At 40.1% G+C, this 12,199-nt stretch overlaps 1 protein-coding gene across 1 annotated transcript in view; it reads right to left on the bottom strand.

Moving 5' to 3' along the window:
* Positions 1 to 12,199, bottom strand: part of EXT2 (exostosin glycosyltransferase 2) — a 121,331-nt gene that overhangs the window by 64,563 nt on the left and 44,569 nt on the right. Inside the window, exon 7 of the mRNA XM_019659978.1 lies at positions 1,026 to 1,157. Coding sequence (XP_019515523.1) covers positions 1,026 to 1,157 — 132 coding nt within the window. The remainder of the gene's footprint in view (positions 1 to 1,025; positions 1,158 to 12,199) is intronic.

Here is a 12,199-nt window from a genome sequence, read left to right on the forward strand (position 1 = left end):
CCCCCCCCGCGCGCGCTCCCATGGCACTCTGTTACCACCACATTATAGCACTTCTCATACAATTGCTGCCTGACTTGCTGGCTTCCCAAGTTACTGGAGAGTTTCTTTGAGGGCAGGGGACTGGCTTCTTTTCCTACATTCTCAGCACCTGGTGGAGTGTCTGATACAGAGAAACTGCTTCATAAAGGGTGGAGGGAGAGTCAGTCCCTATAGGAAGGTAACCAGGTGTCAGAAAGCAGCACTACTGAGAGGAGGTAGAATCAGGAGACAAGGAAGGCTGGCCAGAGAGCGAGCGAGGACTGGACTGAAGAATGGAGTCTAGTTATCTTAGGTGAAAGCTGTGAGGTCTGTGAGCTACACAGCCAGGTGTGCTCCAAAGGAAGTGATAACTGCCAGCCCCAGAGCTTGGCATTTTCAGTGAGAGGGGGGGCCCCTCCACAACTCCTACAATGTCACAAGTGCCTGTGACTCCCTCAAGCAGGAAAGAAGCCCTGAAAGCAGTTTCTGACCTCCCTCTCTCTCTGATGGAAACACCCAGGGGCCTCAGCCACAGTTGAGCAAGTGACTGGCAATCCATAATGCCTCTAGATCACTTTTGCTGATTATTTTCCTCACAGGGTGTTGGAAACGTTTATTGAAATAATCCTAAGCACTTAAAATAGAAACTATTAGTATTAAGTAGCTGAGAGAATCTTTTCAAGAGTTCTAAGCACTACCGCTGCAAAAATCATCAGGAAGTCTTTGATTTCCAAGGCCCAAGCCTCCCCATTTAACTCTGCAATAAATAAACATACTGTCCTCCGAAGCACCTTTAAAACAAACTAGAAGAAGCTACAGCTTCCGTATTTTTTGCTTTTGTCATCATTTCAAAATTAAGCTGGCTTTATCAGACCCCAAGTATAACAGCACACTTTCACCTTAGAAAGCTAGAAGTCTAATACCCTTTACAAATTCAGTACATGTTCCTTTGTCTCATCCTGACAGCTGGACCATACCTGGCCTGGCTGGCACTGGAATTCACTTACCACAGTCGGAGGGTCATTCCATTCTTCATAGGAGATGGCAGCGTATGGGTAGATCCGGTCATTGATAATCTGCAGGGTGGCCAAGGCAATGGCTTTAATTGACTGGAAGTATGCTTCCCAGAACCACCGCGCCTGTAAATAAAACACTGGATTAAGTGAGCGAGCAAGTGAGATGGAGTAGAGCTAGACGCTCTATCACACCCATCCCTGGGTCTGGGCAACTCCTTTATTCCCAGAAAGTGGGGAGCCTACGGCACCTATTCCCTGCTGTTCACGCCAGCTCCATCCAAGTGTGCATTTACCAACTGCAGTCAAAACAGAACGTGAGCAAGGGGAGTGCACACTGGATTCAATTTAGATACAAGAGAAATTATGTGATGGTGAAAATATCATGGTTACACCAGAGTGAGTTTTATAGCCTTATTTTAAAATATAACATGCATGCAATAAACTGTACAAATCTTAACTGTACGTACAGCTCAATGAATTTTTACGAACGTACATATGCTTATAACTACTGCCAAGATAAAGACATAGAACATTCCAGCACCCTAGAAGATTCCCTTATGCTGCTTCCCAGTCAGCATCTCACCCCTCTAAGCGTAAATCATTATCCTGCTTTCTCTATTGTGCCCACTACTGAATTTCACAGAAACGGAATCAAACAATTTGTACTCTTTTCTGACTTCTTTTGCTCAACACTAATATTTAAATCAGGTTTTAGTACCAAGGTTATGCTGGCCTCATGAAATGAGCTGAAAAGTGTTCCTTCTTTTTCTAGTCCTTGAGAAATTTTATGCAAGATTGGCATTATTTCTTCCTTGAAAGGTTTGGAAGAATTCATCAAAAAAGCCATCTGGCCTAGGTGCTCCCTGGTGTGTGCAAGTTTTTAACCATGGATTAAAGTTTTAAATCACAGACACAGGATTATGCATATATCTTTGAGTGTGTGTCAGTTTTGTATGTAGTATTTTTCAAGGAATATAAATTGTTACGTTTATTAGACTAAAACTGTGTGTTCAGGTTTGTTTAATGCCTACAGAATCTGTAGTAATAACACTTTTCATTTCTGGTATTGATAAATCTGCTTTTCTCTTTGTACTTGATCAGTCTTACTAGAGGTTCATCAATTTTACTACTCTTTTCAAAAAATCATTTTTTGGTTTTCATTTTACCATATTTTTTTTCTCTATTTTGTTCCTAACTACTATTGTTTTCATTATTTCCTTCTATTTGAGAGACTTTAATTCATCTTGCTTTTAGTTTCTTGAGATTGAGTTTAGATAACTGTTTTCAATCTTTGTTTCAAATATATGCATTTAAAGCTATAAATTTACCTCTATGCACTATTTTAAGTGTATCCCACACATTTATATATTTTCATTATAAATTAGGTAAAAAATTGTCTAATTTGCATTGTGATATCTTCTTGGACTCATGGGTCATTTTTGAAGTATACTATTTTTAAACATTTGGGGAATTTCTATTTATGTGTTAGTGATCTGTACTTTGCACAAATGTGGTCAGAGAACATACGTGTTATTTCAATACTTTGCAATTTATTTAAATTTGACTTAGGGCCCAACACATTGTTTATTCTTGTAAATAATCTATGTGTCTTTAAAAAAAGTGTATTCTGCAGTTGATAAGCGTAATGTTTTATAATTGTCAGGCAGAGTAAGTAGATTATTAGTGCTGTTTAAATATTCTATATCCTTACTGATTTCTGCCTGTGTGTGCATGTACATATATGTATGCATGTGTGTGTTTATTTATTTCCACACTTTTACTTTCAAATTTGTGTCCTCAAAGCTTGTCTCAAGATCGTCTCTTGCAAAAAGAATACAAGTGGATTTTAATATTTTATTCCATCCAAAAATCTCTTGCTTCCAATTATAGAGTCCCATTAACAACTGATGCGATTATTGATACGGCTGAGTTTAAGTATATGATCATTCGACTTGTTTCATTTGTTCTGTTTCTTTATTTCCCCTTTCTTGCCTTTAAAACTGATCAAACGAATTTTGTTATTATCCCATGTTTTTCTTCTTCACTAGCTTACTGGTTTTTTAGTCTTCTGTTGTTCTTTTAGTAGCTATCCTAACAATTCAAGCATCATTAATTTGTGATATTATACTTCAAATTAGTAATTTTACAACTTACCAAACAGTATAAGAACCTCTCTTTATCTTCTCCCATTTGTTGTGTTGTTAGTGCCAAATGTTTTCCTTCTACATATTTTACATCCCACAAGACATCACTATTATTGATCTTAAAAGTAAATTTTCATTTACATTTCCTTTCCTGGTTTCCCTTTCTGGTATTCTTCATTTCTTCATTCATATCTGAGCTTCCATCTCAAATTATCTTCCAGCTGCTTAAAGAACTTGTTTTTGGTGCAGGTCAGCTGATAGCAAATTCTCCATTTTTATTTGGTTGGAAGTTTCTTTCTTCCCCACATTCATTTTGGAAGAATATATTTGCTAGGTAAAGAATTCTAGGCTAGCCATCTTTTCCCAGCCCATTCAAGATACAATTTCATTATCTTTTGGCTTCATCCAATTTTTGCTAATAAATCAGCTGCCAGCCTTACTGGTGCTCCTTTGAAGATAACGTGTCTTTTGTTTCTGACTTCATTTAAGCTTTCTCTGTCTTGGCTTACAGATGTTTAACATGATGTGCCTAGGTATGGTTCTTTGCATTTATCCCACTAAGGAGTGCAGAGTTTCTTCAATCTGTGATTTCATGTCTTTCACTGTTTTTAGAAAATTCTCAGCCAATATTTTTCTAAATATTGGTTCTGTCACACTTCTCTTCTTCTAGGACTCTAAATACACATATATGGAATGTTTTCACTGTGTCCCATATGTCTCTTATTGTCTTTTCTGTATTTTTCCTCTCTGTGCTCCAGTCTGGGTATTTTCTACCAATTCTCTCCATGGTCCAATAGTCTTCTCTTCCTTCTTTGTATGTCTAAACTGCCATTAAACCCATGTGTTGAATTCCTAACTTCAGTTCTTATATTTTTAGTTCCAAAATTTCCATTTGCCTTTTAAAAAAAATAGACTTCATATCTTTATTGCAATTTCCCTTCTTCTATTTTACTGAACACAGTTCCTGACTGATGGAATTCCGATGTCTGAATCACCTGTAGGTCTCTTTCTACTATCTGTTTTTTCTCTTCATTTTGGGCATTTGCTTTCAATGTCCAGCTTCCCTTTTAATTTTTCATTTGATGCCAGACATTCTGTATGAAAAACTGTACAGGTTCTGGATGGTCCAGACTATCTGCCTCCAGGAGTGTAATATATTCTTGGCCAGCGCAGTCAGAACACTTTAGTGTGGTTGGTTTTAAGTTTTGTTAGGGCCAACTTTTTTCAGGTTTCCCTTACTCTTAAGATGGAGCCCTTCGGAGCCTTCAGTGAAAGCCTGGGTTATTTACCAGGACCCCTCCATCTTGGCAACCCTTGAACACAACCTTTATCTCACTGACACTATATATGGTTGCTGAAAGGTTTACATGGCTTGTTAGGCGCCCAGCTGCTGCTTTCTGCAGGGATTCTTAGTCTTGCTCCGATCACGTGCACCTTGGAAGTTGGCAAACACTAATGGAAGACTGCATGCACGTTTTTTTTGCTTACTTCCCTGTGGTCGCCTTTTTCCTGGGATTCTGTCCTTTAAATCCCAAATACTTTCATAGCCCCTAACTCCAACCTCTCAGCCCTGTGGCTTCTGCTGCTTTCTGCTATGACTCCATTCCTTTCTTGTGAATTAGAACATCTTTTTTCCCTCAGGGAAAAAACTCGAGTGAATATGCCGCTCACCTCAGTGCACTTCCTTTTTCTCAGGAATCACAGTCCCTCAAGTACTGACTGTATTGGTTGCTCTTCAATGCCTCTAAACTGTTGTTTTATCTATTGTAATAAGCTGTTATAGTTCTGTTTTTGGCAAGAGGGTTACTTCAATACCAGCTATTCTATCATAGTCCAATATAGTCTTTTGAAAGGAGATAGCTTCTTATCCAAGCAGAGTTTAAACTCCATTCCTGACAAAAGCAGGATGCTGGTCTAGATAACCTCCCCAACTTTATTCAGGCTTAGGATTCCACTTGAAATAACAGGCGACTAGGGTTTACACAAGGGGACAAACGTATGAAAATTTAACATGAGGACATTGGAAGCATAACCAAGAGAGGTGCAGGAAAAAGACACTTTCTAGTCTAGACTTGTCAGCTTTGGTTCTGTTTGTTTGGGTAAGTTCTCTATTCATTACTTAAAGGATAACGTCTGAGTTATGGGACAACTATTCTTTCCACGAATTATATGAAAAAGGCAAAAGCATCACAATGATTATTTCTCCTACACAATGATAAGCTGAAACCGGCTTAGCTTCCAAGGACATCTGACTTAAGCTGTCCTGTAGTTTCCCACATGGGTACAGCCCGGGGGCCTGCTGGCTGCCCGCTGCTGTTGGTCAGCTATGCCCTAACTCACTCCAATCCCATTCCTGCTTAAATCCATGTTGCTGCTTTCCCTCCCGTCATCCAGCCTAAATATTTACAATTTACGAGACTTGAAAGAATCTATCTTGTCTGTGAAACCATAACTGATCACCCCAAATAACAACAATCTGCCCTTACTACAAAGTCCCACAGCACTTATAGCCTTTACCTCATAGGTTACTTCTGTTATATACTGCTCTATAATTATTTTACTGTTATTTCAGATGACCCCTTTTCTCTCTCCAGCTAGATTATGAGTTCCTTGGATGTAGAAACTGGCATTTTTTTTTTATTAGCATCCTTGCAAATGTTAGAATGTTTTATCTGCTGCAAAGCACCTTGGTATCCATGATCGAATTTGCTCTCTTTAACTAGCATATTCCTGATTTGGGACAGATACAAGTTTCATTTTATATGTGAGATACAAAGATGTTAAGTGTCACAACTCAAACCCATGAATCCTGACTCTAAATTCAGACCTTTTCCCACTTCTTTCTGGAGAATTAAGTGTACCAACACAGGGTAGGTTAAGTTTTAGGAAATGGTCCTTTCTCAAGAAACTGAAAGGTGCAAAAATTCTCTAAGAAGCATAGACACACACATCCTAAATATTTACCTGCCTTCCTACCCAAATGGGTCCATCATCAGATGTTCTTTTGTTTTAAATCATATTCAAAACAACACTCACACTTAGGCATTTCAAAGCTGTATGCTTGCATGTAATCACAGTGGAGACAGCAGCCTTTGCGATTTATAGGAAACAATGATGGGTAACAAACCCACCTAGAATACCAGCCAAAGGCACAACTGTAGGACACAGCTTCTAATTTAAGATGTCTCAAATCGTTTCACCCTGTCCACTAAATTGCAAGTCACTCGGAAAGGAAGCAAGCTTTGCCAATAATCATAGCTCAAGTGTCTCAGCCTGAGCATAAGTGAACTTCTCAGGCTTAATTGTTTCTGCAGGACCTCTAACACCTTGAAGTGTTCAGAAGGCATTCTAATTTACAGCCCCTCCAGGACGCACTGTCAGCCTCTCGTCGGTAGAGGAAGGAGTTTTCAGCTACACTGGCAATACTTGAAAGCACCACTGTTCTCATCCAGGGAGCAAATGCAAAAGTTTATTATGTTTGGGGGGGGGGGTTTCCCCCGAAAACATGGGCCACATTTATCTCTACCCGTAAGTTTAAATGAGGGATTCTTCAGCAGCTATGCAAATTCCCCAGTCACTAGACACTGTGGAAGCTACACAGTCGAAGTTAAGTCACGTGTGCATTGGTCACACCAACAGATCCGTAAAGAAAGCCTTTAACTTTTCATTAACTAGATACCACCATAATTTTACAAAACATGCAGATTTCAAAGCACAAAAACTGTAAGGTTCCTATGACACTTTCAAACAGGAGAATAATAAAGCTCCCAAGCGACAACGGCTGGGCCCACTTAAAACTATCACAAGCACAGAGGGACTTCCAATTGAAACTGCTAGTTCAGTTTATGTAGCAATTAAATGTGCTTAATTTCCTGGATTTTCAGTAACATAAAGCCAACAGGGTTAGCAATAACCAGGGTTTAAAGGAAGCCAGTGGCGTCTAGTCAAAAGAGCCACGGCTATGAGAATCTTGCCCAGTTTCAAGTTCCCTAACCTGTTTTCTAAACCTGGAAGATGGAGGTCATCCCACCTGTTTTGTGAAACTGTGCCGATTCAATGTGATGAGGCTTATAAAGCTCCCTGCTCAGTGCTAGGACAAAATACACCATCAGAAAAATGTCAGCTCTCTCCTCAACACTTACATCCATCCTGTCCCCTTAGGGTCTTTGTCACTTACATTAACAATACCATGGAGACTTTCTGGGGTGGGAATAGGGGAAGGGGAAGAGCAGGGATAGAATGGGATCCCAATATCACAATCCATCCATCTCAATTTTTGAAGACACTAAAGAAATCCAACTGGTCAGAGAATAGCTAAAAATAATAAAAATACATCAAATGGGAGCGTGACAGAACTCTATAATGACAAGTACAACAACCAATAGCATGTGCCTTCTAGTTTAATCTCTCAGCTTCCATGGAGGAGGGCAGTATTTCTTCAGAACCGTGAGCGTGGGAATACATCTGGTTTTGCTCACACTGAACTCTCAGCTTCTAGCACAGTGCCTGTCAAAGAGGAGGCAGTCAAACATTTGCTGAAAGAACGAATCCACCGAACAACACTGCCTCAGGGGCACAACGCTGCACAGACACCGTTGGCACCTCACAGAACTTTCCAAATCTTCTAAGTCCCAAAACACAAGGTTAAAGGGGCAAATCATCATTTAATAATAATAATGATTGCATCTCACATACTGAATTGTAAAAGGTGAAAGATGGGAGAAGTGGATTTGAGGGAGAAAAACCAAATTTCAAAGGGCAACATGCTCCTCCAGGAGCGATGGGACACACAAATTATTTCAGCTTTGAAAAGAGCACAGAAAGTAGAGCTAGCTGCCATAAAAGCAGCCAAAGAAAACAGCTGAATTTTAACAAGTTCTTAAAACTGCGTATGGGCTAGAAGGACAGTTTAGAATCTCCAGGCACAAGGGGAGTCTGCATTCACTTGCAAGCTCTTTTCTACTGGATGTTCTTGAGAAAACTCGGGGCAAGGAACGAAACCAAAGAGAGACCCCCCTCAACAGCACACAGGTACGAAGCTCTGCACGTTTCTCGGAATTGTTTTTCATCCAAAGCAAAAGCCTTAAACTGCTGGGGGAGGAGCAGAAAATCTTCCCATCCCCAAGGTCCAGTCACAGATCCACGAACTCTGGGAGAGAGTGGAAAGGCTCCCTGCCACTGGGGAGGGTTGGAGCCAAAGCCTGTGCTCCTGAGGGAGGGGCAGGAAACTCTCTGACTGCACCCTAAGCTTTGCACCAGGCAGGACACCAACCAAAAATCCCAGACAAAGGTGCACTAGGAGGAGCAGAGGCAAAAGCCATCAGTCCCTAGAGGACGAGCAAGAAAAGTACTCAGGTCAGGCTCCAGCACTGACACAAAGCAGAGGTCAGCTACCACTAAGGGAGGAGCAGGAAACTCTCTCCAAGACACCCCCCCCACACACACACACACACAGATAAAGAGCAGAATATAGCTGCCACAGGAGATGCTGAGAATGCCCCACCTCCAAGGCCCCAAGCAAATGGACCTGCCTGAGACCAAGGCTGGACAAGGGGAACAGAGAATCCCACTGCCCTACCAAGAGCCTAGCACCACATACAAGCAATGACAAGTCTGCTACTGATGGGAAAAGGCCTGCTGAAAGCAGAGGATGAGGTGGGCACTCTGAGCAAGACCTCAGTCCTGTAGGCCCCAAGCTAATAACACAGTAACAGCAGCTGACCACAGGCAGCATCTGAAGCGTGTGGTGTGCTGAAGGTAAGTCTAGCAACAGAAAAAGCCAAACTCACCCCAATTACCAGCCAGACTGAGTCAACCTCCCATACTAAAGGCCTGACAGAGAAGAGGTTTGCCCATTTCTGGACATGACATTTACCTCAGTCTCTACACAGAATGTCCATCATTCAACCAAAATTTACCGGGGTGAGAGGGGGGAGGAAACAACCCACTGCCATAATATAAAGCTGTCAACAGAACCAGACCCAAAGATGACCAAGATGCTAGAACTCTCAGACAGGGACCTTAAAACAACTATAATTAATATGCTAAAGAATCTAGTGAAAAAGGTCAACAACGGGCATGAATAGATGGGAATTTTCAGTAGAGGAATGGAAACTTAAAAAACAGTCAAATGAAAATGGTGGAAATAAAAACAACATAATATCATAATATGAAGAATTCCTTTGATGGGCTTATATGACACATAGCAGAGGAAAACAATGATGAGCTTGGAAACAGAAAAAGAAATTATCCATACCAAAAGGCAAAGAGAAAAAAGAATGAAAGAAAACAGAACAGGGCGTCCAAGAATTGTAGGCCAGCGTGGAGCATTCTAACACACCTGAATTGGGATGGGAAACAAGGCAACAGATATATTTAAAGAAGTAATGGCTAAGAATTTTCCAAAGTTAATGAAAAACAACAAAACACAGACTCAGGACGCTCAGAGAACCAAGGCAGATAAATAAAGCGTTCACCTTCTCCCTCAAAAAGTTTAAAAACCAGCTGCACCATTAAAGACACAAACGTGGCTCTGCCTCTGAGCAACCTCGGAGATTCAAGGAGAGATCTGAGCGATAGGAAATTTTCTCTTAACACACTAACACTGACAGAACCATTTATTTCAGGCGAAGGGCTGGAAAATATTTCCACACCTCATGGATTAATTTTTCAAAGCTGTGTCTGAAGATGAATCTGAAACTTCCAAAGGGATTCCAAGCCTTTCCAAACACATGTACGAAAGGCACGGTCTGTCCTCTTCCTTTGTTTGCTGTGACAAAAGGGAGTCAGAGAGCAAAGGGCCTCTCCAAAGCCTCTCCTGCAGCAGGCTTTTCGGGGTTCCACTGGCTTGTTCCCTCAAGTCCCTGCTGTAAAGGTGAGTGTGCAGAGCAGGGAGCCCGCTGCCCTTCACGGGGAACTTCACCATGGCCTGCAGGTGGCAGAAAAAGGCTCTAATAGTCTCTGCCCGACGGCTGAAAAACCCACCAGTGGGACAAATCATATAACCCAAACAAACTGAATTCTAGTTGAGAGTTACTGCAATCAAGACTGGTTTCGTTCATTCTTTTGCTTACTCCATTTTTTATAAACATAACAATTACATGACAACTTAATATTAGGGAAAAGAATATCAACAAAACCCCTTAGAGGCACTTCTCACGGGCCAAAGGTTTTATAAAACTGTACGATGCCCATGTTACTGGTTTTTCTGGAGGACTCAAGTTCACCAACATTTGGTACACCTCTACTCAAGGATTCAATAAACAACAGTAAGTAGAATTTACCTTCTTTAAAATAAAAAGGGATTTCTGAAATAAAAAAGGCTAATATACCTGGGATTTATCAGCTCACCATTTTTTTTCCCCTTAAAATATTTATTTTGTTAATTTGTACATTTAGAATACCTTACTACATAGGACGTAAGAGTGCTTTTTTTCACTCCCTCACTCACGAAGCTACTTCATTTGCCCTCTCCACACACATCCTCCCTCTAAAGGTCTCTGGTGCCTCCCGAGGCGCTTTTCCATCATCTAGTAGTTTTCCCAGCCCCATTACCCCAGTAATTTGAACATGGCACTTTAGGAACACATACAGCACACTCACTGGAATTTTACACAAAGCCACAGGCATCTGTTGGCATAAGAGTAGCAGAGTCCATTTCACAATATTTTGGTGGATGTAAATACTTTTTTGTATTTCGTGACCATGTAAAGTTGTACCTGCTTTCTTAATGTTTTATGTTGAAATAATTTTAGACTTACAGAACAGTTGTGATGGCAGCACAGAGAGCTCCCAAATACCCCTCATCCAGAGCTTCCCCTACCGTTAACGTGCTGTATCACCATGGTACAATGAATAAAACGAAAAAGATAACATTTAGTTAATCCTATTAACTAAACTACAGACATTTTTTTCCCTTTTAGGATTGTCTGTTTCCTTCTAAGGCCTTTTTTCTGTTCCAGGATCTGACCCAGGATACTGCATAGCATTTAGTTGTCATGTCTCCTCGTCTCCTCTAATCTGTGATGGCTTCTCAGTCTTTCCTTGTCTTTCATGACCTTGACACTTGAACAGTACTGGTCAGCAATTTTGTAAAATGTCCCTTATTTGGGCTGTTCTGATGTTTTCTAATGATTACACTGATGTTATGAATTTTGGGGAACGCTACAGAGGTGATGTACCCTTCTCTTCATATCACATCAGAGGATACATATCAACACTACTTATTACAGGTGAAGTTAACCGTGAACATCTGGTTAAGGTGGGGACGGTCAGGTTTCTCCCGCCAGTTCCCATTCCATATTCTATCCATTAGAAGCAAGTCACCGTGTTCAGTCCATATTCAAGAGGAACACCATTAAGCTCCACCTCCTGGAGGAGGGCGCACCAAAAAATTCAGCACACTGTTCTTAGTATACTTTGAAAGGAATAAAAACTATGAATTGTATTTACTGAGTATTATTTTTTTAAACCTAGTTTATGTACATATAGTATAGTATGGCATTCTATTAAAATCCTTAAATCTATGGGGATTTGTGGCTGGTAGAAAATATTAAAACATTTCCTTTCCTCAGTAATTTCATTAAAATTAAAAATCAGACATTTGCCTTAAATGTTAAGTTAAAACCTGATAACATATTTCACTTATTAAAAAGAGAAAAGTACATAGCCACTTTTTATTTAAAATCTTAGAGGTGAAATATACTGAGCCCTCAAATATTTCTAATATTTCAGTTACTTCTAGTCTCAAATACTTTAACTTTACTCTGATTCAGACACAGAATTACTATACAAAAATAAAGTATCCCATTTAATAATTTGGAAAAGAATGAAATAAACCTAAGAAAATCTGTAGAATAAGAAAAAAGAAAAAGGAAAGAAATTTGAAAATAAATCTAAGAGCTTTCCATAGATTGGCTAGTAAGAAAACCCTTGACAATCAGCTAAAAACCTATGACAGCTAAAATTAAATATTTGTAAAGCAGCCAGTACAAAATAACTTTTTAAATAAATAAAACAGAA

The sequence above is a fragment of the Hipposideros armiger genome, unplaced genomic scaffold, assembly GCF_001890085.2.
Source record: "Hipposideros armiger isolate ML-2016 unplaced genomic scaffold, ASM189008v1 scaffold_309, whole genome shotgun sequence".
Lineage (NCBI taxonomy): Eukaryota > Metazoa > Chordata > Mammalia > Chiroptera > Hipposideridae > Hipposideros > Hipposideros armiger.